The 26,852-nt window shown below is 40.9% G+C and overlaps 1 protein-coding gene across 1 annotated transcript in view; it reads right to left on the reverse strand.

Moving 5' to 3' along the window:
- Positions 1 to 26,852, reverse strand: part of tyw1 (tRNA-yW synthesizing protein 1 homolog (S. cerevisiae)) — a 45,338-nt gene that overhangs the window by 13,894 nt on the left and 4,592 nt on the right. The window contains exons 7-14 of the mRNA XM_037071714.1: positions 26,057 to 26,179; positions 19,349 to 19,481; positions 15,591 to 15,643; positions 15,381 to 15,499; positions 14,270 to 14,379; positions 9,260 to 9,437; positions 6,568 to 6,703; positions 2,089 to 2,199 (exon numbers count right to left, since the gene is read on the reverse strand). Of these exons, the coding sequence (XP_036927609.1) occupies positions 2,089 to 2,199; positions 6,568 to 6,703; positions 9,260 to 9,437; positions 14,270 to 14,379; positions 15,381 to 15,499; positions 15,591 to 15,643; positions 19,349 to 19,481; positions 26,057 to 26,179 (963 nt within the window). The remainder of the gene's footprint in view (positions 1 to 2,088; positions 2,200 to 6,567; positions 6,704 to 9,259; positions 9,438 to 14,269; positions 14,380 to 15,380; positions 15,500 to 15,590; positions 15,644 to 19,348; positions 19,482 to 26,056; positions 26,180 to 26,852) is intronic.

Consider the following 26,852-nt stretch of genomic DNA (forward strand, 5'->3'; position numbering starts at 1 on the left):
TTTACAGCACATGACAAGTTTGAGTAGAAGAAAGAATCTGATCACAAGGAGCAGAAGAGACAGAGGGAGAGAACAGAAGAAAGTTGAGGGAGATGAGTTGAGGATGGGTGTGTCACAACACAACAGTGCAGAGACATGAGAAACAAAGACCAGGTCACAAATGAAAGAATAAAGGACAAAGTAATTAATATGCTAAGATAGTTACTGAGAGGAAATAAGCTCTTTGGAGAGAGTGAACTGAATATATTTCAGGCCTGACAAAGACTGCTGGCTGTGTGAATCTGATCTCTGCACAATCTGTGTGTGTTTCTGAACCTACACTATAATTTTTAAAGGTTTGTATGCTCGTATGCTGTCTAATAACTCACCAAGCCGGGCTGCATCCTTACAGCGCTGCAAGGATGCAGCCCGGCTTAGCAAGGCCCCTTCAAATGTAATATTTAATTTAGATATAGAAAATGGTGCATAACAAATACACGGCGGTTGGGAATCTTATGATAAAAGTGCCGGTTTGGGAATTCAAGTGCACAAGTGATGTCAAATCCATAGCAAAAACTAATTACTCCTTATAACATGCAGGAGTAAATGGTCACCAAATGTTATTAAACAGTGTTAACAGTTAAACGCGTCACCCTGATCTGATGATTTCTATCAGTGTGAACTGTGAGCTCAAACGGGTTTCACTCGCTTGAGAAAACAGTGTCAACACCTAAATCAAGCAACAACATTATTACTTCCAGCAGTCCCATATGCACATTTTCACCAAAGTAAGTTCGGTCGTAACTAATTCTAGTGCGAATGTGTGTGTGTGTGTGTGTGTGTGGTATAAAAAAACTTATTTCTGCATCGTCAGCACCGTTCTGCAGCACCAGAGGGAAAATAATACAGAGAGAGGAAGGAAAATCAGGTTGTGTCTGCTGCTTAAGAAAGAAGAAAAATGTTTCCTAGTTAAATTCATATATTCAGTAAAATTTTAATGAATCAGTCTTTTTTTTTTTTAATCTTTACTGTATTTGTAAAATCTCCCTCATTATCTACAGTTTAGGTGTCCTTGAATAAGGAGATTTATCCTTGAATACTCCTTTCTGCTGCTGGCCAACACGTAAGTGCCTTTGAATGGGCAGTTCCCAGGTGAGGTTCTGTGAGCGGTTACACAGAACCTACACATTTTGCACAGAAAGAGGCCGTTCAGCTGTGAAAGCCTCTCCTTAAAGAAAGTAATAGCGGTGAGAAGTGGGATCCCAGTGGAAAAGTGGCCAGTGATGGAACTGTGTTAGCACAAGAATGAGATGTGCTCTGGATTCTGAATGAGAGGACGTGTGGAGGTGTTCCCCTGTGAAGACGGTGCATCATGAATGCCAACTTTGCCTGTGGGAAGCCTTTCTCCTCTTTTGCCTCTACTGCATTATGTTCAGGATGAGGGAAGCATGTACTGGGACACACAAGGTGGTGGATGAGGTGCATCGCAGCCTGTTTATTCATGTGTTCGTGTGTGTGGAAGGTGGAATGAGGCTGGAAAAATGAGCAGATCACTTGTTTAAACCAATTAGCCTGCACCCCTGCAGTGAAATTAAAATGGAATACAACTGACTCAACTTTATTTGATTTCAAAAGGTCAGGGCTCTCTCTTATCTCTGCAGTCTGAGGAGGAGACAATTAATTGTGTTGGCCGAATTTTACAGAGTCGAGGCTCTGTTTAAAAGAAACACTGGGTAAACTGCACAAGAGAGCAAATTCATGTACAGTTGTTTTTACTGTAAAGGTGGCAGAATATATTATCGAAACAAAGTCCCTCTTCCAACTATTTCACTACGAGTACAGTATTTCACTTTTAAAGGCAACATAAGCTAAAAGGGGGTCTATAGAGTTGTAGTGTATGCAGTAATAATAAAAAAACAGCACCGTAAACACAAAGTGCTTTAAAAGAGTTAAAAAAAAAGTTGATATACCAACTGACTGAGCAGCTATAAATGAAGAGGTGCATCATTGAGTCCCTGATTGAGGCTGAAGCTCATTTAGCTCAGTACATACAAATATTGTGACAGCAGAGAACACAAGAAGAAATGAAGCCCGCACTGCTGAACGCACCTTAACCTCGACGAAGTCCGGCTGGCCCAAAGCGATGAGCTCCGAGTAGGCCTGCATCTCCTCCACGTTCCAGGCCTTCACCAGCGTCAGTCTGTACACCGTCCTCTGTCTCTGGATGGACAGACAGGCGTCAGGGATCAGTGGAACATGTTATTGTTGCAGTGATAGTGTGCAGCGTATCAAATATAGGAGACCTAACTTTATATATTCCCTTAGTTGAATCATATTTGATAAAAACATTCAATTTATTTGTTAATCAAATTGTTTGTGCAACACTTTGTCCTTGAGAAAACTCCTCTACTTTAGAAAAAGACTCTTCTTTATAACTGAATTCACAGTTTTTTCAGTGCTACTGTAAACACGAATTAAATAAAAGAGTCATAACGCTGAGTTCGGCCATAAACTAAGTGGTTTCACTGTGGTGGTCCGATCATCATCTCAACTGTAAAAGCTCATCAGAGCAAAACCAAACAACACACTTGCTGGAGTTCAAACTGTAATTTGTTTGCGAAATTAAATAGCTCAATATGACGTCTCTTAAGTGCTAGCACAGTTAAGCTATCCTCTCGTCTTTGATTATAAACCAATGATCAGGGAAGTTAGCTGTCGCAGACATCTGTCCTCAACGGGCAACACAGCAGCTCACAGATGTCCTGCCAGCCACCTCCTCTCTGTCTGAATCATAGATTGTGTGTGTGTGTGTGTGTGTGTGTGTGGGGGGGGGTTGTTAATGCTCAACAACTGCTGTGTTGCAGCAGAGCAGCATATGTTGCATATGCATTTCCCAATTTTATCTGAAAAATCAGGGGCCAGTAGGGACGTTTTTTTCATGAATAATATTACTATACATCAATTTTCCAAATAACAATTCCAACACTTTGTTTACTCTTCCAGCTGTCAAAAATATCCTAATGGGCATCCAAAAGTATTAAAACACAACAGTATTCTCAGCAAGTGATCAGGGAGGGAACCGAGGTTTCAGCATGTTAATGTCAGCCTGCTATGCGTTCTTTGTGCAATGTAAAGATGGTTTAATTAGTAAATGAAAAAAAAAACTTATAAATAAAAGATATGATAGACGTAGACTATGATTATGTTTTGGCTGATAGTTAAAAAATACAGATTTGGCTTAAAGGTCAGAGCCAAGAATATCCGATCTGTGCTCAGCTAACTTTCCCTGGGTATATAAAAGTACTGAAAAAAAGCCTTGATCTCAGTTCAATGGTCCAGATTCAGGCCATTGTTGTTGCTGTATAGCAGGAGGAGAAGGATTACTGAGAATGTGATGAAGAGAAATAAAGATCAGGAAAAAAGTTAGAAGAAGAAGGGGAATGATAAGGACACAGGACATGAGAAATCGATAACAAAAGAAACAGGTAATGACGATGGGAACGGAGAGAGCACCCCTTCCCTCATCTCCTCAGTCTCTCCCTCTCCGACTGGAAGGTTATCTGTAACACTCGGTCCTTTCAGCCCAGTAGGGGAGGGGATAATTGGCCAGTGAAAGCAGGGAGGTGAGCTGCCTCCATTCCAAATCTGACACAGAGGCACAGCTCTATCAATCCCCCAGCGCACTGTCAGGGAGGCCAGGTGGAGGAAAACAGGAGGGCTAACAGAGAACAGAGAGGGATAAGCACTCAGGAGGGATGGAGATAGAGCCCACCATGAAATGGAGACTTAGGAATATGGAGCGGAGACAGGAAGGCAGCAGGGGTGGTGGTGGTGGGGGGGGGGGGAACAGAGAGTTTATTTTTGGAAAGTTGCACGCAGCAAAAAACATATTGCCACACTGGCTGAAGCAAAAACAACCAACCAAAAGTGCAACCTTCTGCGACAAACATAATCATATTAATCTATAAAGTAAATAACCACATATGTGCACAAATGTCTTTTTAATGCACTGTTGTCTTTCAAGTATAAAACTTCACTGACTCAAGGGTTTGTTATGCAAATGTTGACTTTAATATTTAAAGCATTACTAAAATATTCACTAAAAAACACATCCAGGGCTTTCCATTTCATTTTTAACTTTGCTTGAACATGCCAGGGATCAAACCATGCTCCACCACAGACGCGACCGTAAATTATCATGACTGCTTCAGCATCATCTCATGCAAATCTATCACGACGCAGTGAAATACATCAGTAGTGAGACTGAAAGACTCACTGTCATGACCTCAAAACCTACCACAGACTTGACAAAAGTGCTGACAGCAAATTAAATATCTTACTTCACATTTATAGCATCTAACACAGGGCTAATTTTTCATTTAATTCCAAAGATGTTCCTGTTCTTCTGTCTACTCCTGCTGCTACCTCACACTGATATCTGCTTGTTGTCATGTGGAGAAAATGGGGATCTAGATGCAATCACAGCACAATGATCCATCGCCAGTGATTTGCCTCAAGCAGCGCAGTCTCCAACACCTCAGACTGAGTGGTAATGAATTTGCTCATTGTTTGCAAAAGGATTAATCAAGAGGAAGTTGGTCCATTACAGAGAGGTGTAATAGAGGCTCCATCTTCACACAGACTTCACAGCCCAGATCTCCCTCAAGGTCATTTTCCCGTCGCACCAGAGCACCATTTTTTCCTCACTTTGGCTTTTTAGGAAACTAACACAGCGAATCGATTTACACAGAGGGTGTGGTGACTGAAGGGAGACTGTGATAATAGACTTTCCCTCTGCTCACGAATGATGAAAAGGCGTGCAAGGTTACAGGACGCACTTTTCGGAACTGCTACAAGGTTATCTGGACACAGATCACACATTTAATAGAATAACACCACCGGATGTTTTCATTCTTCTGGTGGCAGCAGCAGCAGCATTATACACGCTCTGATAGAGCCAGACTGTTAAAAGGTTCAGAAATCAATACTAAGACACCTTTCCCCACTTGAGTAAAGTGTTAAAGGTTTGAACAGTCTATAATTCATTGGCATCTTGCTGTCAGTACATAGAGAGGAAACCTCAGCGTTTTCTGAGAGGACTCAATCAGACATCAGCTGCTCTGATTCACTCAAAACAAAAATAGATGAATCTGCACAAGAGGTAAGAATCTGTCTCATCCTGCGTTGGTGATAAGACATTACTTTTGTTGAAATAATCAACGCAGCATATTTCTAGTCACGGCTTTCCAAGGAATGAGCGTGTTGTCGAGACCTTCAATTGTTGTAGAGCTTCAGTGCATTTTCATGGCAGGCTGAGACAGAATAGTTTGAAAGTTTAAAGCACTATGGACAAAGTTTCTTTTCTATTCCAAAGATTAATAACAACAAAACATTTCCTGTCACCAATCCCCCGAGGGTGCGGAGAAGATATAAACTCCCTCCATCCCGAGATTTGAGTCTGATTGTTTTGTTCTTGGTGCATCTGACAAGTATTTAAATAAGACACTCTTATCAAGGACTATATACGAAACAATCTCGCAGACAAACTCTGGGCATTTCTCTGTGAGCCGAGAGAACAACAAACCATGACAAAAACAATTTCGATTAGAGGAGAAAAGCCACAGCAATGTCAGGATGATGCTTTCGAGTGTGGGTAAAATCAGGAACTGGAAACTGAAGGTCGTTATTAATTCACCTCCGGCCTGCTATCAAATCTTCAGATGTCAAAGAAATCACCTTCATCTAGGCTCCAATTATCTATTTCATAATGAAACATTTGATGTTGAGTTTAATGTAGGATACCAATATGTGTATACTTTTCCTTTATATCTGCCCTCATGATACAGCAAGATAAACAGCAGCTGAATATGAACGCAGGGGTCATAACTTGCAGCGTGTTCAATCCTCTCGCACGTCTCAGTTTGAAGTAAAGGTGATGACAGAAAATGGTGAGAACTGGTGAGAAAACTCCCAGGATGCCATGTGGCTTAGGAGTATGAATGTGCTGGCAGAAGCTTCCCTCATTAATTTATCTGGTAAAACAGATGAACACAAAAGATACTAAAATGTATTGTATTTTGATTTATATTTCACTGACAGCAATCATGTGATATTTGCTGGATCAATGTTCTGGAAATTTTTCTTTTCCAGATATACAGATTCTGAAGATCAGGCAAGTGGAAGAAGAAGAAGAAGAAGACGAAGATGAAGACGAAGAAGACAAAGTAGAAGAAGACAATAACCATAACATGTATCAAACAAAATGAATACAAGTAGTTAAAAGTGGATCAAGTTTTCCAGGGGACAATTAATTAATTTTACCAAACAACCAAGATCGCCCTGCTTTATTTGACAAACTGATGAACAATGATTTTGATTGGTGGTTGGCTGTGCATGCAGACTATCCTTCTCTTCTAGATTAGTCACGGAAGATGAGTAATATAATAATTTCTAAAATTATTATCATTTGATTGTGAAGCCAAATGTAACCTTTTTTTTTGCAACTGTGTAGAAATTGTTTTCACATTATTAGAATCTCTCTCTCTCTCTCTCTCTCTCAAAACCAAACCTGCTCTGTGGGCAGCTTACCTTCTCTCCAAGAGCCCTGAGGCTGTCCAGGAAGCGCGGCCAGAAGTCCTTGAAAAGTGGCCGGTCAATCTTCTTCAGACTGTCTTTGGTGCTGGCGTCCACACTAACATACAGCTGGGTAACTGGCACCAGGCTCCTGGAAATTACAGAAAGAAACGGCAGAGACATGAGGATAAGAATGACCCAATTTGAGAGAGAAAGGTAGTACAAATCCCAGGGGGCATTTGAAAACATTTGAAGAAAAGCAATATATATAAATGTTTTACTTGAGTCTCTGTCTCCCTCAGTAGAGAGGCTCCTATGAACACAAGTGTGTTTTATCAGCTCTTGAATCAAGCTGTTGTACCTCTTCAGTCTGAGACACAACAGAAAACATCTGGACTGAACACAGACCTGTCGCTCAGCTCCACTCAGTATATACTTCTTATACAATGATGGTACAATAATATATGCACAACAACATGAGGTCAAACACTCGCTGCAGTTGTGCTAAATGCAGCAAATTTGTTGCATAGCCGGATGAAAGCAAATTTAAGGGCGCGGAGAAGGAGAAGCTGTAGGAAAAACTCGGAGTGCCTCTCATCAATAATGAATGAGGGGAGACATCAACTTATTTGTGTGTTACTGCACTCTGACACAATCTGTGAGGGAGGCAGAAGGCACCAGAGCAGCACTACCAAAAACAGTGTGAAAGAGTCTACTTAAACATGAAGGGCAATACCCTTTCATGTGTCTTTAGATAAGAGCGGCAATTATGTAAGGATGCAAAACTCCAAACCAACAACCTAAATGAGCAAATCCAGGAAACACAGTGTTTCTGGAGAAAAATATCTCCCCTTATCAAAGCAGAGCTGTAGGAGACACTCGATGAGCTGCTCAGCCAAACTGGCTGATGGCTGTTGTCCTTGCCTTTGACCTACTCAATGAGTGTATGACATGTCAGCGTGTGACAGCTAAGTTAGCTGAAATATCGCCCATACTGTCGGTGTGTGTCTTGATGACAACTTCCAAGGCTTCTGGACTGAGTGATGTCTGTAGATTTGAGAGTCAAAGGGCAGAAACCAGGATAAACATAGCGTTCATTTCAAACAGGTTGACAACATACAGCCTCTAGAGTCTACGTTGTTTGAGAAATCAGTAACTGTATACTAAAGTTATATGGAAAAATATTGATGACAAAGGATTTGAGAGAGTAAAAACCAAATTTAGCCTTTTGAGATACAGACGATATACTTGTCGTCAATGTGCTTCCTGATATATATGAGAATATACATGAAACAAATATTATTATGATAATAAGCAGTAGTAGTAGTATAAGTTCCTTCTTCATGTGGAAGTGAATGACTCCGTAAAATGAAAACACACATTAAAATTTGATATATGAAACTGCTGATCTTTCAAAAACAAGTAACCGGAGATAGATTTTCAGTTTTTGGGCGAGTTCCTATTTCACTTCACGCTGTTTTTACTGTACTTATAATGGAAAAGGGCTCCATTTATTTTTTTATTTTCTACACAAAAAGGGATGTCAGAGAGGTAACAGCTCAGTGTTGAGCTGACAGCGTGCTGAATAGAAGCCATAACGCAGAGAATAATGACACTCTGAGGTCAATTCAGTGCGCTTCCTCCTCAGACACAAAACTTTGTGTGTGTGTTTGTGTGTGTGTGCATTGTTGATCTGTTGCAAATAAAGCAATCTGAGGTGGTGCTGTCTTTTATAAATTTTTCACACTGTTTCTGTAGGTGCATAAGGCGCATGCCTCTAGGACCTGACCCTGTGTTGAACCCCTCTGTCAAAGAAAAATCAATGCAGAACCTGAATACCAAAACTCTTCTAGCTGGGACACGATATACAATGCGGCAAAAAGAATGGTTGTAGCATCTGTGGCATCAGCTACAGACCCTCTGTAGACCCCCAACTTCTCCCTTCTCTTCTGTGGCATCCGGTCATGCAGACAGAAAACTTGTCATGTGTATCGGACTGATACATTATCTGCCCAATATTGGGAAACTTGTATATTATTGAATATCAATTGGTATCAGTGAAATTCTATCATTAAACAGAGTCAGTAATATGAAGCCAAGTTGCTCTCATTGACTAAACAGGAGCATTTGCAAACTCTGATACAGTAGGTGGCTGATGGCACCTTAAAAACTGGTTCGAGATCCACCGATAAATACAGAAGAGGAGAAGAAGAAGAAGAAGAAGTACCCTCAGGTGTGAAATGATCATAAATTAAATCATTAGCAGGTAATTAGAACTACTTATGGAGCCTGCCTAATAAATTACTGTGACTTTGTTTGTGCTGCTCGCAGCTCTAAAAGTTTAATTTAGCTCAACAAAGTACTGCTGATTATTTATGTTCCAATACAATAAACAGCTCAATTCAACAGCATTGTATCCTCATTGTTAAGAACACACAGAGCACTTGTGGAGGCTGAACCTTTGATCCTTCCCGCTATGGAATAATCTACTTGCTCAGAGCCTAAGACACACTCACACTCCCTACTTTCCAATTCATCCTCTGAGACTTCAAAGAAAAGAGCTTGCGAATGGCAGTGAATAAAAATATATCACTGAATCATACTTTGCCAAAACAGGTTGGCTGGAATGGATATTTTGAGAGCAGAGAAGAAATAGCAACATCCACACAAGCAAGGTGTGTTTGCGTGCGTCTTGTTTTGCCCGTACCTGATTTCCTGTGGAAACTGTGCATTGGTGACCAGGAAACTGGAGATGTGGTGGGAGTGGAGAAGGCGGATGAAAGTGTTGATTTCGGGGTACATGATTGGCTCACCCACCAGGGAGAGTGCACAGTGTTTGACCGCCAAGCCCTCCTCGTATCTCTCTGGCTTCACTCCGGGGACACCTGGAGTGAGAGAGGTTCTGGAGTCAGCTCCACCTTTTGACTTAATCAATGTCTCCCAACGATAAAATAAGGAGCCTCACATCTGGAGGCATAAATCAAAGCACCGCAAAGTTTAAGAGCAACGCGAGGGCGAACAGCATGAGGTCAGACTTTGAACTGAGGTCAAACTGAGCAACTGCATACAACCCAAAAAGGCAGAAATGAGACATGTGGTGCTGCTGAAAAATGGGGAGAGGAGAAAGGAAGAAAGGAGAAACAGTAAAAGTTTGAGCTTTGAGAAATGGGCTTAAAGCCCAGTTCATCATCTCTCTTCCACTCCCCCTCTCTCTCTTTCCAGTGGGTGGTCTTGGACTCTCCCTATGTTCAGTGAAGCAGAAGACTACAGGGTGCTGTAAAAATATGCTCAGCGCAACTTCCTGAGTATGAAGGATAACTGTTATAAAGTTTAAATAACTACAGCTAGAAGATCATTAAATACAATAAAAAGGAAAACAACTGAGTTACAGTTGAGAAGACAACCAAGAAGCATTAAACACATTACGAGTGAGAAGAACGACATGGTGGATTTGGCCGTCCTCGACTCCGCCCGACTCCTGGCTAATCTAAAACTGGGCAAAGAGGTGCAGCATGGGTGGAGATGAGTGGGCCAAATGAAGCCTGATTGGACAGCTAGCGTTTGCTGTGACTCAAAGCGGCCACACCCTTAATTAAATTTTATGCTTTGATATAACTTAAGTTATACAAATATTCCATCTCCTGTAGAGTTTTAATGAAGAGGAAAATTAGCTTTAGAGACCAAAACCGTGTTTTATACTCGGCTGTAAACATGATTATTTCTACTATAAAGTTTGACATTTCAATTACGGGGATTGACTCACTGTTGGAGCCTCAAGTGGCCATTTGAGGAACTGCAGGAAATGTTTGTGGCACTTCTGCACCGGGTTCATTTTTCAGTCCCGGAGGTAACCGCCTCATCAAAACACAGTTTAAACCTCAGCCTTAGGCATTAAATGTTGCAGTAAATAACACTGATTTCCTCTGCCAAGCAAAGTTAGATTAATGAAAAAAAAACCCACCTGGGACATTTAACCAACAAGGAGCAGAGAAATGAGGTGCATCTTCATTTGAATATGCACATCTTTTGGGATTTAGAGGGGGTGGGCAGGTACAGAGTGTCAAGTAAACATACAAGAAGCAATATATAAGCATATTAGCCTGCTTTCTGCCCACAGTATAAAGTATAGGATTTGATGGAGGCAGGAAAATAAACAAACAGTAAAAGCTTGAGGGGAAAAGTTTCACACTCTGTCATGGGGATTTAATGTGATATTACTGAAGCTACAGCAGCTGCCAGTTAATTTAAGAGTACATGCAGTGAATCTTAATCAAATAAGACTTTGGACTGTTGCCTTCACAAACTTTATAAAACCGTCTCTGAATTATTGATACATTTGCAGCGTTTTCTACGGATGAAACAGAGAAAAATCAGCTGTTACTCTGCCATCTATCTTTCAAGGACAAATTACACCCAACAACAGCCACAAAGACACCAAACTGTCCCTCAGGAGAAATCCCACTTAACTGTGCTCATAACAACCAGCTGAGGAGGACGGTGCAAGTGTGTTAAGACAAGTGTGAGAAACCTCATTAAAAGTATACATCTTTTGGTATTAGTGATGTGAAATCCCATTATATTCTAACCTCCCCGGAGGTCCTTTGGGAGGGTGAGGGGTGCTCTTTTCTGAGGTGGATCGCTCGGATACAGAGTCTGTCAGCGAGAACGTAGGGTGCTGATACAAGCTGTGTAATGATCGTTAAGGAATCAAAGACCTTCAGTGTCGTCTGACCTTCACCTGCTTCACCTTTGGTTTGACACCGATACTCACAGGAGATGGTTTAGTCATTATCCTGTAGTCTGATGCATTTTTCTCCTCATACAGTTGCCCAAGATGTGCAATTCAGGAAATTCACTTCACAACTTTGTTTGGTGTCTGCTCGATGCATTTGCTTTTTAATATTAAACCAGGTCATCTGTGCTTGGATGGAAGGGTGTAGTGCAGAAGTACAGTATGCATGACTGACTGGAGTGAGTCATTTTTAAAAATGTAAGTGTGTTAGGGTTAGGGTTAGAAAAAAAAAAAAAAAAAAAATCACAGAGCAGAATATTTAATTTATGCAATGACTTGCATGCAAATGTACTGCCTTGTGAGTTCTATTGTTTTATAGTTTAAAATAATCAAATTAACAGTGTTATATCCCAAAATAAACCAAGTTTCTGTCTCCGGCAGCACAATAACAACATGTTTTCCACATTTAAATGATGACTATTACCTGCTCATTATAAACAGCTGATGGATGTTTAAAGCTGCTAATTGATGAGACCTTTTAAGCAGCAGATCATCGGGGAGTCAGAGCAGAAAGCTTAATCACACCGTGGGTTTTCAGAGACATTGTCTGGATAGCTCATTGTGCTAGATGTCATAAAAATGTACCTCTGTCAATGGTAAAAGGAGATGACGGCTGCCGAATGTGATTTTATAGTGCGACTGGAAAGAAAATTATGGTTCAAAGTGCTCTAGCTTGTTTCTAATTGGAGTTGCAAAGCCTAGCTGAAAATGTATGTTTTGTTATCTTATGCACAAAACAATGAAACCATAATCCTTTTTGCGACAATGTGTTGTTTTTTTTAATGCCAAGTGAACTTAGAAGCAGCTTACTGTCAACATTAGCTTATGTGTCCTATTGTTCCATTACAATCACATCAGGAAATGACATCTACTGTGATGACACGCATTGTGAAACATCATGAATGACTGCTCTGAGAATGATATTAGCTATATAAAAAAAGTAGCCCTTTGAAGAAGATACGTCTCATAAGCTTTTAGCATTTGGCATCTGTGTCATTTCCTGAGTACAACTGCTTCTCTGTTTTATAATGGGATCAGCAGTGGCTTTGAGGTTGGAGAGGCAGCCGTCTGACTGTGAGGTTGCAGAATCAAACCAGGCTGTATGAATATAGGGGCTGAAGGTACTTTCATATATGTCAGCTATTTAATCTTTTTTTTTTTTACATCAGAGTACTGTAGGTACCGGCTGCTGGTTTCAGTTTGAGTTACGCAAAAAACACAAAAAGAAATAAACAATAAGATTAACTGAAAAGAAGACAAATTGAGATTGGGCTTGAGAACAGTCTTTGTGTGCTTGTGTGTGTTGTGTGTGTGTGTGTGTGTGTCTGTGCCGACAGGGATCTGCAGGCTAAATCTGTTCCAAGTCTCGACAGGCTGCACAGCCAGAGTCATGCCACAAAAAACCAAGTGTTAACTATGCAGCATAACCTGTTAAATAATGAACAGGATGAAGTTTAGAGGGGGGCGATGCAAGAGCTTATTGCTGTACTTGCAACTGATGCTGCAGTGAAAGAGGCTCAAAAGACAAACAGTACTGAGGAGGAGAAAACTCATTTTTGCCAATTGTTTGAATGTGATTCATTGTCTTCTAAAATATGGTGATGAAATAAATATCTGTAACTTTCTGTAACAGGTCACAACACGAACACAAACACACAGTTGAAGAAAAAAACATCGTGTGCTGGAATGATCAGTCAACTGACAAAAAAACTAGATCAACAGGTAAATATATCGAATTTACATGTTACAGCTGCTGTGAGAAGTTGTTGATTCTCTATATCATATCACTGTAAGTTGACTTTTGGACTTATGATCATAGAAAGCAAGAAACGTGGAACCATCGCTATCAAATTCCTCACAATACCTTGCAAAGACATTCATTTACAAATCTTTTAAGTGAAAAACGTACCGATGCCTGAATTTCCCCACAATCCATCAACAGCAAAGATCTTGTTTAAAACCTTTAAATCTATCTGGAACACAAGCCAACCAATACTTGTTTGCCTTCATAAATGTCTGATTAATGTGTCAGCACCATGTTTTGACAACATTTATCAAAACCTCTCTAAGAAAATCTGCTTAGGGAGGACTGACAGGATGATCACTAAATTCAGTTTTGACTGAGCTTTGGGCGTCCAACCAGCCATCCTCAGCCAATACCGGAGGCCGCCAGAGAAATTAAGTCCGAAATGCCAATAATATTAACACAAGTAGCACAAATGGAGCCGAAAATGTGGGGACAGTGGGCAGATTCTTGCACTATAAACAATAACATGCTGTAATTCCAATTGAGCTCATTTTCTATAGAACCCTGAGTGCAGTTTAAGCTCAAATGTTGTGAGTAAAAGTTTGGAGAAAATAAAGAGAGTCAAGTTTTCACAAATAATGCACCAGATGGGGAAAGTTTGTGTGTGTGTTTATGCTGAGAAGTGATTGATGAGGTGGTGCAGACAGGTTGTGGTGCAACAGCTGACAGAACATCAGCGATTTGATCTTCACTGTGCTTCATTACACTGGAGGTTACAAGAAGTCATGAGCGGTAAATTGAAGCTCATAAGGAGGCAAAATGTGCAGATGTGCGCTACAGAGTCCAGTGTTTATTTTGACAAGGAATATAATGCATGATGTGAGCTCAACGGTGTAGCTGATGGATCGACAGTCTGCTGGAGAAAGTCAGAGAAGGAGATAGAAAAGGAGAGAACACTCACGTCTCAGGTGAAACTATGAGTTGATTCAATGATTAGTCAAATCAAAGAATATCAGTTGACAACTTTTTTTTTAAAGCTGATTAATCATTTCAGTTATTTTGTTCCGGGAAAATGTTCCAGCTTCTTAAATGTAAGGATTTGCCATACATTTTATTTTCTAAACAATGGATGTGTAGTATCGTCCTTGTCTGCACGTGTGACCCGCTTAAGGACCAACCTCTGAACTGTCGGATCATGTTCTGATGCTTCTCCAGAGAGTCCTGCAGGATTTTTTCAGCAGGATCCATTTTCCAGCGCCACTCTGTGCCCACAGGATTGGTGTGATGTCTGTCGGTGGGGCACACAGAAGAACAGGTAGGTAATAACAGCAGACACATTGACACACTGAAGATACCACTTGTTTACTGCCTACTGGAGCTCTTGACTGACAGATAGTATCACTCCAAGGCGTTACTTAGATTTAGATAGATTCAGGCCATTAGACTTGACACAAATAACAGTTATTTCACTGGATTGACAGGAGCATCCTTCTAACAATGTGACAAATGTCAAGACCAAAACAAGTTTATTCACAAACTGAAAGTGCATAATGAAGGCTAATGCATATCCTCACACTACAAAAAACCTGAAGTGAATGAGTGCATCCTTCTGTAAAAGATCGCACCTCCTTTAGGTGTTAATAACACCCTCTGACTCTGTAAGTGTGATGTCTAGGTGCAACAACAAATCCTGAGGGAATTACAAAACTGTCGGTTTGTCGCATGCATATGCACACACTCACTCCACACATGCTGGCCTCACACATCAAGTCTTATTCCACCTGTTGCGATAGAAAGAGGTGGATGGAGAGGGCAGCTGCAACAATACATCTAGGACCTGAAACTGCTTATTTCCTGTCATCCCACATTTCTGCCTTAAGAGACACTGGCATATCTGCGGTGACAGGGAAGCAGCTCACCGCAGCACATTCTGACAGCGACCTTTCAGTGCTCAACACAGTCACCTTTTCAAATGGAACTTGAGGGGAGTGAACGGGCCCGTCTCGCACTAATGTCACAATGAATCAGTGTCCACCTTTAGGCCTCACAGTTATCCTGGCCGTTAGTCTCCTGCACGTAAATCAATTACTTGCTTGACACAAAGAGATCATCGCTCAATGACAGCTAGACTAACTAAGGTAAGGTGTAGAGGAAGAGAAAGGTACCCTGGATGTGTGGTGAAGACAGCATCAGTTGTTTTTGTTCAACCGAGGTTAATGAGTTAGCAGAGGTACTTGGCCTTGTTCATTAATAAGTCAAAGATTCTGGCTTTATCCCTCAGGCACGTACCTCCAACAGAAGACACACTTGTTAGCACAGGCGAGGCTGGGGGTCGTCTCCATGCAGCGGTGGGACTCAATACCATAGAACGTGTGCTTGTAACAGCCTCCTCTCCCCCGCAACATAGACTACCAATCAGACACAACAGCTTTATTGTGATTCATGCATGCAGTATTTCACAAACTCTAATGTTTTATTGAGAAGAGTAAGATCCATTACCTTGGTCCATCGACACAATTTTACTCCCGAGTGGCTTCCAATTAGTTTGTACCCTGCGCAGAACGAGACAGAACAACAACATGTGAGAGGAATTTTTTAATCAGTTAAACACTTCTCTGGCCCAGAACAACGAGGCCACATTCGGCAGATAATCAATACATATACCAGTAGAGATAATATCTGCTTTGACTGGTGCATTAACAAAAGCCCTGCTCAACATTCACAGAGTCATCTTCGTTCACAGTCCTCTGATAGGCCACTGAAGATCTCCAATAAAGTGACTAATGGCAGCTCAAGGGCACGTCCACAGTTAGAAGGAGGGGATGGCGTTTCAAATTCCCCCTCAGCACAAAAGGAGGATAAAGTGTTTCAAATTCACTTTCTTCACAAGTCTGCCTCTCTATCCTCTTAAATTACCACAGCCTAAAACCAGAAGCTGTGAATGGTCACGTCTGGGTGAGTCCCTGCAGGTCTGCGCTGTAACAAACCCTCCTCTGTGACGTCTGTCAAAGAGAACACTTTTATCTTTTAATCGTTTAACGCTTAATCTGCTCAATAACTAGCAGAACATGGGGACTGCTTCTGGGTGAATCAAGGAGGGCTCACTTTAAAGTCCCAGTATTCAAAGAGGCTTTATATTTAAGCTGAACAGCCTGATGTGGAATCCAGGTGGTGACATTTTATTTGGACCATTATATGTTTTGATTTTAAATCCTTGTAGCTGAAATACTCAATTAAAACACAGGATAAGTGTAAGAGTGTGTAAGATCTCCCTTAGCTTCCACAGATCTCAAGTTTGATGCTAGATAAGTCAAATACTAAGATGTTTATTTATAGGGAAGGCTAGAGGACGAAAATACAAATTCTTTGATTTACCACCTGAATGAAACAGCTTGACAATAATCAAGGATGTTTTTTTGAGTTTCTTGATAACAATAAATGCACAAACACAGAACTGAGTGTCTTATTTCTCACCAATGTTTGCTTTGCCTTTTTTCTTTGGGGCAAAAACATGCTGACTAGCATCAAATTGTTTTTCCACTTGAAAAATACCTTGAGAGCACACGTCCTCTTTTAACCTCCAGCCTAGCAACCGCAAGATACATAAAAATATATAATCCCAGGCCAACGAGACTGTGGAAATAACAGTAAGGAGTTGGACCTGCGGGCAGTTTATTTAACTATTAATGATTTTAATGTAAGCAAGGTTTCCCCTCTTGTGTTTGTTAGGAAAATTGATTTCCAATGCCCTCACATCCTTTAATGTGTCACTGGAGAGGATGGAGCCAGAGTGAGTGGGAGGTGGATGGAGAGAAGAAAAGAAAGTCTGTTCCTTTCCCCCCTTTCTCTGTTATCACTGCAAGAGGAGAATATGTGCTGTGAAATGTTACACTTTAACGTGTAATGCATCAAGGAAAAAGACCAAAAGCTTCACCAGGAGGCGTCACACAACACCGATACAGCCTGAAAGTGCTGATGTTCGTGGCCTCATGCACAGGTGTTCATTACATGTATGTATTTGGAGATGTGTCATCAAAACCCAAAACAGATTGATAACGAATTCAAAGCCTGTTGATAAAACATCTGTTTCTTTGATTATATTAGTGACCACCTGCTTCTCTAACAACTCTTTAAAAAGATAAATTGCCACTAGATCTAATCAACCGAGGCTCACAGACGGCCTGCTGCTACAAATAACTGCTAAAGAGAAACAAGTCTTTACCCACAGGGCCTCTAATTTGTAAAGCACAGAATCAGAGGTGCCCGAGCGATTTGGGTACAACACCACTGACAGTTCTGCAGACAATTTATACTTTGATTTTTTGATATTCTGTCCTCTACTCTGAGCTTTGAGGGAAATAAAAATGAGCAAAGGGAGGATGTGAATAATCAAAGAGCTGGAAAATAAGCCCAATTTGTTTGGACAGGTCTGCAGCATCCTCTATCAGGATCTCACAGGTACTAGATTTCCACCAATAAAACAAAGAGACACTTGGCAAAATAATGTGTTTCAGTGTTTCAGCTGCACAATCTGAATATTCTGATGAGAAATGTTTTACAGCCCCGCTGTCCTGTAAATTCTTATGGACCTGGATATGACCTCATTTTTATCTCCTTACTCACACGTGTGCCAGCTCATAAATCATGTGGAAGAAAGAAAAACAAAAAAAAAACAAAAAACATTCACCTCAGTTTATAGTTGATGAGATTCCTGTGGTCTAATCCGTTACAGTGACTGTTTTTAAACGCATGTCTGCCCTCTATGTTTATTCTTTGTGAATGCATTTTTAAAGAAACAGATTCTGGATGCAGGCGTACACGTTTCAGCCTCATCTTGTGTGCAGCACTACGTTCAAACGTTCTTGGACGATTTGATTGGATGAGTGACTTTTGCATCCGTGTCATGCCAGAAAATGGCGGCACAGAAAACAGCCCTCAAAAGACACAGTATCATTAAAACAATGCCAAAACTTTCATCCTTCATTCTTTTATTGCAAATATAACAAACTGTCTCCGGGGACTGACTTTTGCCAACACAATCACCATGAAATAGGTCACCATTTGGTCAAATAAAGTGAAGTCTTGCTCACAGAGTCCTATTTATAGACTGTTGTGTAAGCAAACAGTTGGAGGGGGGGGTTTGGCTGAAAATGACTGGCCTGTGTTACGCTTGTGAATGGACTAAAGCGAGGAGAGATTGTAAAATGTTTCAGGCTGCGCTAATGAGTCAACAACTGAGAGTCTCGAGCCTTATGAGAGGCAAACACCTACACAGAGAACATATGGATACACTGCATGAAGCTACATGTACTAAAACACAGATGCAGTATCATAAATATTGAGCTTCACTCAGAGTTAAGCATTCACATAGAGGCGAGGGGCACTAAGGTTATCAGATGTGCATGTGTAATTAGAGAATTGAGAGGTTTCAGTGAGTAAATGCAGCAGACGTTTCATCTGATGAAACAGGTATCAAAACATCTATTCAGGACGGATACAGGAGGAACTTTCTTCTCAGACAAGGTGACATTATGCAAGTTCAACTACAGGCTCTGCATGATGAATTAAGAACTTTATGACACCAGCTAGGAGTGTTTGTGTGGGAGGAGAGAGGAGTGAAACTCTTGGTACTGCACCCTGAGGACAGGTGGAGGCAGAGAGGCTAATTGGACTGCAATGCATCATTAGGTGCCATTAGATAACACACATTCACCAGCTCAACATTTCTCCTCACAGAGCACCTCAGATTAACCTTAAAAATATAATATGTAACATTTCCACATATTGTAGGTACCAGACTTAAAGCGAGCGGACGCCTCAATCAGTGACTTTGATCACGAAACAATACTTTTAAGGAAAGAAAATCTAGATTGATTTCTCGGCTGGCAAGCTGCATATTTGACATGACATGACTCATAATTCATGTTTTAAAGTGAATTATAACTCTGCTGCCCTTGTGGAAAGAGCAAGGTTAAGGATATGCTGACAAGCAGCTGGTGTGCAAGGTCTGTAATGTGATTTTTTTATTGCGGAGCAGAGCAGCTAGATAATATGAATATATTACCCAGTGACACTTAGCAGATGTTATTTTGGAAATGAATACACAGTTTTACACGCATGAGTCAAAGATTCATATCAACAAATGAAGCGCTGTCATTTACAGACCATACTGACAGCGTGTTCATCCTTGTTTCTAATTTGTTTCGTATAAACTCTGTAATTTATAACTTTAATTACCAAATTATCATTTTCCTCACCTTGCTTTGTCAGCGCGTCTCTAAGGGCAGGGGTGATCATCTCTCTTCTTTCCCCTTCATCTTCAATCTTCCTCGTTCCGTTCAATTTGGATAGTTTCACCATCTGGCCGTCTCCTCGACTCTCATCTTTACTCTGCGGCAGACAGAAAAAACCTCAGTTATTGTTTATAACCTTGCTGGTATCCATGAAGATCAGACTCTGCTGCTGTGTCGTGATCTTTGAGATCGTACACTCTGACATTAGCAAAGAAAAAGAATAATTCAGCTGCTCTTGTAAAATGCATTCACTACAAAAACCAACACTGTCTCAGCTGACAATAAATTCAATCTATTCAATAAAAAATAGACCAACCAGATGCCAATAAATCATTTAATAGACACGATGAGGCTAGAAGCTGAAACTGATGAAAAGAATACAATGTGCATTTCTTCAACCAGACGCCAACAGCAGAAAACATCCAGAAAGGCTTTAATAAATCCATTTTTGAATGTGTCTTACCTGCTTGCCACATGATTTGATGCTTAACACTTAAAGGAACTAAGTTAAAAGTAAGAAATTTTAATGAGCTCCTCTAAGTGTCTGATGTTTGACAGGAGAGAAGATCAAGGATTATGATTCAGCGGTCCTCGCATGACTTTGTATGTGATATAACCATTAACCAGTGCGTGACAGCTTCATTTGTCTAATACAGGACCATGTTCCTGTCGAGACAGTGGAAGGTAATGTTGGTTTAAGTTCTCCTCAGGGGCCCTTTGAAAGTTAACACAAGAGCTATTTAGATTTATCTCAAAAGCTCTTTCTTTTGAATGTTGAAACAGCAGCAGCATCTGAAAGATTAAAAACTTCCCTCAGGCCAGGACTACTTCATTGTGGAGTACGATGTTTGTATGTAAATCTAAGTATCTCAGAAGATGTGCTGTTTACAGATGCAACACTGGTGGATGGGAACAGGTAATACTTTCAGAGGAGCGTGATGGACGAGACGTCTCGGAGATTAACCAAGTTAAGTGACAGCTCCACCCAATTATGGTACTGCTGCCACTGCTTCGGCTTGTCTGTCGGGATCTATATGTCATCTTCTCAGCACTGCGGCGTCCATGAGGGGCTGATACTCTGTCAGCAAACATTGACGAATGTTTGTGTGTATATCTGAAGAAAGGAGACAGTTCACTGGTTTCTGTGCAGCATGCTGTAGGGCGCTATCCCTTGTTTATTGGACACACAGCTCTAAGTGCTACAGACATGCACCACTGCGTCTAAGTAATGGTTCTGAGAAGACAGCTGAAATAAGATATGCGTTTAAGACAAGTCAGTCTGATTACCACTTGATTTAGAGAAAAGTAAATATTCATATTTATATCAACTAATCCATGCGTTGTTTTACACTCCCCCAATTCCATATTTTCCAAACGATTCCTCCTGGATCAGAGTGTTTAGACTCCAGAGTTTATGGACTTTCTTTCTGTTAGAAAGTTCATTTGAAAAAAAACTTCTACAACTGCACTAACACATTGTTTTGCCTCAAGCTGTGAACAACTTTAAAGTTGACGTGGCGAACAGTTGCTGTTAACAGTTGTCTATTTACACACCCAGTCGGACCGACACGATCATTAATTTGAAGGGTTGTTTTTGGCCATGACGGTTTCTTCCAGCTTCTGAGGGACACGTCTGCTGCTGAAAGCTAAATGTTAAAGGGATTTTGTTGTAGAACGGGGCAGTGAACCAAAACAGTAAAGACAGACAGACAACAATTCTAAAACAATATGAACATTTGGTTACTTGCAAATCATCTGTAATGTTTCAGTTTAACAACTGTGACTTGTTGCTGCTTTTTTTGTTTTGTTTAACTGCAATGAACCACTTTGCTAAACAATGTTGTGCAGCTGCGACACACTACTCAAAGATCTCATCAAAATTTGCAAAAACAAAAGAACAAAACATATATGTGACCTGCTTCTTGCATCCCACAAACTTTGTAAAAATTAATACTGAGCATCACCTCAAAGAAACCAGGCTCCAACATGTGTGTGTAATTACAAAGCACATGTATTGTGAATCTGTGCAAGACCTCAGGTAATCAGAACCAATCTTCTGCTGAGAAACCTGACAATGGTGCTCCTCAAACTAAACCCATGCAGCCCAAACTGCTCTGTCCATCCGAGGCCATGTGTGCCTACCATTAAGAGGCAGATCACAGTACTCCTGTGGTCCCCTGGATGAGCAGCTCCTCTGCTGAAAGGAGACACTGTGAATAAGTAAGCCATCATGCTGTGTAATCCACCCACATCTTGTTCCAAGGTGGAAAAAGGATTTTGAGACTTAATTTGTCTCTGCAAATAATTCTGCCTTACTTCAGCTGGCTTAAATGATGCTCTAAGCCGTGCTCTATTCCATTTCTGGTGTACAGTAACTCACTAAAATAATCAATTTGTAAAAACATCAGCCACCCTGAGGTTCACTCATCAGGAGGATGTGGCTCAAATAGCCGTTCAGGTCAGGTACAATTTAAACCCTAAAAGGGGATAAGACTAGTTTGACACCATCAGCCATCACAAATGTCCACCTTCACTTACTGCATGCAAAATTCTGACAGCATACGCTACATGTAGCCGACAGTGCAACAATCTGTCCCTGTGGTGTTTGCGTGCAGCACCAGCGATTCATCTGGCTCCAGTCTCTGGTTCCCACAGCTCCGCTTTCACCCTGCGCTCGAGAGCTCACAGACATCCAGTTATGCCCGGATGTGTCTGGACTAACAGAACTGGGACATCTCACAGCACCACGTTGTGCTCTGGAACCATGACGCAACATGGGGTTGATGCAGACGGACAGCACAGCGACAACACACAGTGCAAGCAGGTGATCGAGGGACAAACATGACGGTACATGTGGGACAGACGGCACAAGCGAGACGGATGAAGAGGAAAGAGGGAAACAAATACGAGATGAAATGTGCTGAAATTCTAAATCTGAATGCATCAAAATGTATCCATGATCATTTTATAATCCCTCTGATTCAGAATCTCACTGAATCGTGAGGTGCCTAGAGATCTCACCTCGACTGGACACTGAGCTGAAAAAAAATCAAAATCCAGCCCAGAAAGCTGCGTAGCCACCAAGTTGAATGATCCGCCTGACACAAACGCTGATCTGCTAACAGTCCCACAACATGAAAAACACAAAAAAAAAGCCTCCTTTGACAGAGTTTAGATGCTGGTGCAACATCTTTTTTGTGCACAATCAATTAGAAAATCAAAGACAGTGAAGCTTTACTGGAACTTGGCAGAAAACAAATAAAACTACAGCCAAAGACTGATACTGACTAAGGTCTGGCAAAACGAGCAAATCATGTCATCAGGTTTAGCAGCGGTCCACTCATCCTCACTCCTGCCTGGCTACAAGCTCCACTGACATCAATACAGACATCCATCACTGCCATTTTTAGCTCTACAGCCTCCTGTTCTTTTACGGGTCGGCCTCAACTAAAGCAGTCATGATGGCAAAAAGACCATTCGGGGTTGGGTGTGGTGACATACTTAGACATGACAGCTACTGACACTTCATTTCAGTAACTGTAAGATCAAAATCAACTGGAGACAGATGTTCATTTGAGCGTAATGGCTTTGAGAGCATGAAATGGCACAGCAAATGAAACTCATTAGTGGGTGAAAACAGCCCTAATCTCTGGACGGCTCAGTTCAATAACAGGCCGACTGATCGATATTGTGTTTGAAAACATTTTCCTTGTGTCAGTCTGGATATTTACACAAACACACCCCTAAAACAATTCTTCTATTAAATAATAACATTACAATCATGCCTATGAGCTCTCTTGGACATCTTTTGGGAGTGACAATTACAGCTCCAACTATTAGCTGATTAATGTATTAATCGACCAAAAGAAGATTAGTATGAGTAAATTGAAAATTTAATAATTTTTAAATCAGACATTTAAAAGATTTGCTTGTTCCAGCTTCTTCCTGTCATTTATAAGAGTACATGAAAAGACGTCACGTTGCGTTCTAGGAAATCACGCTGGCAGCATTTCTCACAATGTTTTTTTGACAGTCAGATGAAATAATAATAAAACTAATCGTTATTTGCATCCCTACTCACCAGTGTATATAGGGAACAGAGACTATGAGGTATGATACAAATTAGTACCAGTGAATGGAAATGTGCTGATGTTTACTGCATTTCTTAACGCAGCCCTCGGGGATGATATAGTTGTGTAATAAATACGAAAAGAAAACAAGAACGTTAGCAAAGAAATATGATCAAACATTGCCATCACCAGTAAGGAAATATATCATCATGTTAAGTATTTAATGTGAAAACTGATCAGTCTCAAAATCCAAACGACTTGAGATAAAATCACAGTCACCTGCAGTGCAGTCACAGCTGTTAATCTGTTCCACAATGACATGAACATAATTTGTTCTTCTGCATGTGTGTGACTGGTGTTCATAAATCACTTGGACATAATCGTGGAGGAATTCACTAAAACATTTACCAACGACCTGATGATTCAAAGCTCTTGAATACAGCCTCAGTCGGTGAGGTTTAGCTTCAGGCTGGAGACGAACGTAGAGAGAGAAAATGTTATGAAATCTGTTAAATGTCTGTCCTGCTGGTGTGCACAGAGCATTAAAGCAAATCGCTCTGGAGGTGAAATGACAGCATGGTGACAAATGTCAGAGCCGTGGTTCATTCTGAGACTTGAGGTGTCTGCAACTGAGAGTCTCTGCCATCACCTAGTGGTCAAATGTGGCCAAAGTGTGCTTCCACCTGCAGTTATGATGAAATATTGTGTCTCCAGCTCCCTTTTGAAAGATGCAACATAAGTGTGTGTGAATTATATTTAACCTTTATAACATCAGATTCAAAAAAAGACATAATCCAGTTTATCAAAAAAAACAGATATCAAACTTGCAGTCAGCTCCACACTGAAAATTAGCCAACTAACATGTTCCTGTCATGGGAATTTCCTTGTTCACACTTAATTTGCAGCTTGGCTAAATACTCGTCGTCTCTTGGCAATAGCACATCTTTAGTGTACAAACTAATTACATCTTGCACTGCCTGCTCTCTGTGACCAAATTATGCAAAAACACTAATTTGTTGCCGCAGACACGCAAGCAAAGTTGTCATCCTGACATCCAAGTGTGATGATACAATTACAATCATACTAAAATGCTACAAGATAGTTAGAATAAATTCTATTCAAAGTCTGTGTCCATGTTTGTGTTTGGCCATCACAAAAAAAATAAACTGGAATATCCTCAGAGGGAAGAATGACAATGGGAACCCCACGGCTTCGTCATAAACACTAAATAAAAACACTTTGAAAAGACGTCTGCCTTGTTCCACTGCACTGAGCTTCCCAGACTCCTCGAATTATCAACTGATGCCTCTTCAACTTTCCAGCTGTGATGTATAAACACGTCCATGTCGAGTTCACAAAGAGGCCTGTCCAAACCTCACAGCGCCGACACACAATGTACTGCAATATTCATGTGACGTGAGACGGGACGAGCCGGCGAGAACATGTTGTTAAATCTGTGGTAGACGTGGACACTCCCACTGCAATCCAGAACATTTATAATTTGTCGTGAACAAATTACAAACTGCAATATTATCTCTGGTATTCTCTGGAGTTACTGATAAACACAAAAATGATTCTGTCCAAACAAAACAGAAGTCAACACGTTCAGCGACTTGTCTCTTAAGACCAGGGCCACAACCAACACCAAGGGGGCGCGACTGTCAAATATAAAGTATTAAATTCAAACAAATTCTATGTCACTTGTATGTAACTAGATATTAAACAATAAGCTGTCAAACCACTACAACGGTGACACTGTGAATGAAATCGAATCTCTACTTGTGGATCCCAGACAAGTAAAGTGAATGTCACACTGAATACCTCCCCGTCTTTTCCTTCCCTTCCCTTAAACCCGTCATGTTCACTTCATCAATATATTCTTTACACTACAGCCTATAAAGGAGCAGATAATGTTTCTGCCATCTGATTTTTTTCTCCTTGACTCACTCGTTCCTCACAAGTCTGTGAGGTGGGCGTCTTCGCTCTTATGCAAGCCTCCGCTTCTCGCCTGCCGGGGGTCTGGTGTCTATCAACCCATCTGCCATTTCTCCTTCAGTGACACCTCTTTTTTTCTCCTCACTCAACACACTTAGATCAGGACTAAGGTGGTGGAAGCTTAATGCCCTGATGGTGCCTGCTTATAGGCATCAATGTGGAAAGGCTGAAAATAAACCTGCTGGATGATGACTGGACCTCCAGCTTAAAATAATTATACAATCATTTAACTGTAATACTGTGAAGCAGTACTATATATCTAATTTGTACAGTTTACATTTTGATTCTGAGGGGTCGCAGCATTTTGTGGCCAATTTAAAGTACCAATTTTGTACCAGAAGTGCAGAAATACTCTATTACCAGTAAAAGTTATGTATATAAACCTTTACTTACATGCACCAACAGTGAAAGTTTTCATGCAGGATGGCATATTTCATTATACTAGACTGTAATAACTGATGCATTCCAGCTGAAAAAGGAAATTTATCTTAATCTTTAACATTAAATCATTATATTTTGTATAATTAAGCTAAACCTGCAGAGGGAGCTAGTAGCTTAGTGCAATACTTGAGTAAATGTACTTAAGTCACTTGTATCAGAATCTGACCTTTGCTTTCTTGACACTGTTCATGATGTTGCCCAGATCCTCCATGTCGACCACTGAAGCAGATTTCTTCTCACGCTGCTGACCAGACTCCTCGTCATCACTGCTGGACTCCATCAGCTCCTCCTGAAACCAGAACAAACAGAGTCAGAAACATCAAAATAAGGTTAAACAAGCTCAAGGACAAATGTAAATGATCCTCCAGCGTAGAGAGACTCACATGTGTCCCATCACATAACCAATTAAAAACCTGTGACGACTGACATGATTGAGTGAGGGAGCCCATATGGAACACATTTATTGCACACTGTCGTCTCCTCCTGGGCTGCCTGATTAAATAACAAAAGCCATGAGCATGTTTATGGTCTTTTAGAGGATTTATCACAATGCGGTGTTGAAGATTCTGACCACACACACTCGGCGGCGGCAGGATAAAGTGTATGAGCTGCACTGTGGGAAGATAAATCACGATGATGATCCACTTCGCCACAGTTCTTCAGCTGCTCTTGGTTCCGGCTGAATGTCACCTCAGCTGAGTGCACCGAGTGTTGAGGACAGAGGGGAAGAAGTCTCAGCTAGATTTGGCTCTGAGGTGCCTGCTACCATGACAACTGGTCATCCGTGTGTGCAGCGATGCGTATGAATGCTATTTTGACGTGACGACAGTGTTGACAGTGATGACAGATTTCATGTAAGCTGTGCAGGACATTTATAACAACGTGAATACTATTGAAATTGCACAACATCAGTGCTGATATAAAGAGAGTAACACTCATCTTCCTGAATCCTCATCAGACGT

Source organism: Acanthopagrus latus, chromosome 2 (genome assembly GCF_904848185.1).
Source record: "Acanthopagrus latus isolate v.2019 chromosome 2, fAcaLat1.1, whole genome shotgun sequence".
NCBI classification, from domain to species: domain Eukaryota; kingdom Metazoa; phylum Chordata; class Actinopteri; order Spariformes; family Sparidae; genus Acanthopagrus; species Acanthopagrus latus.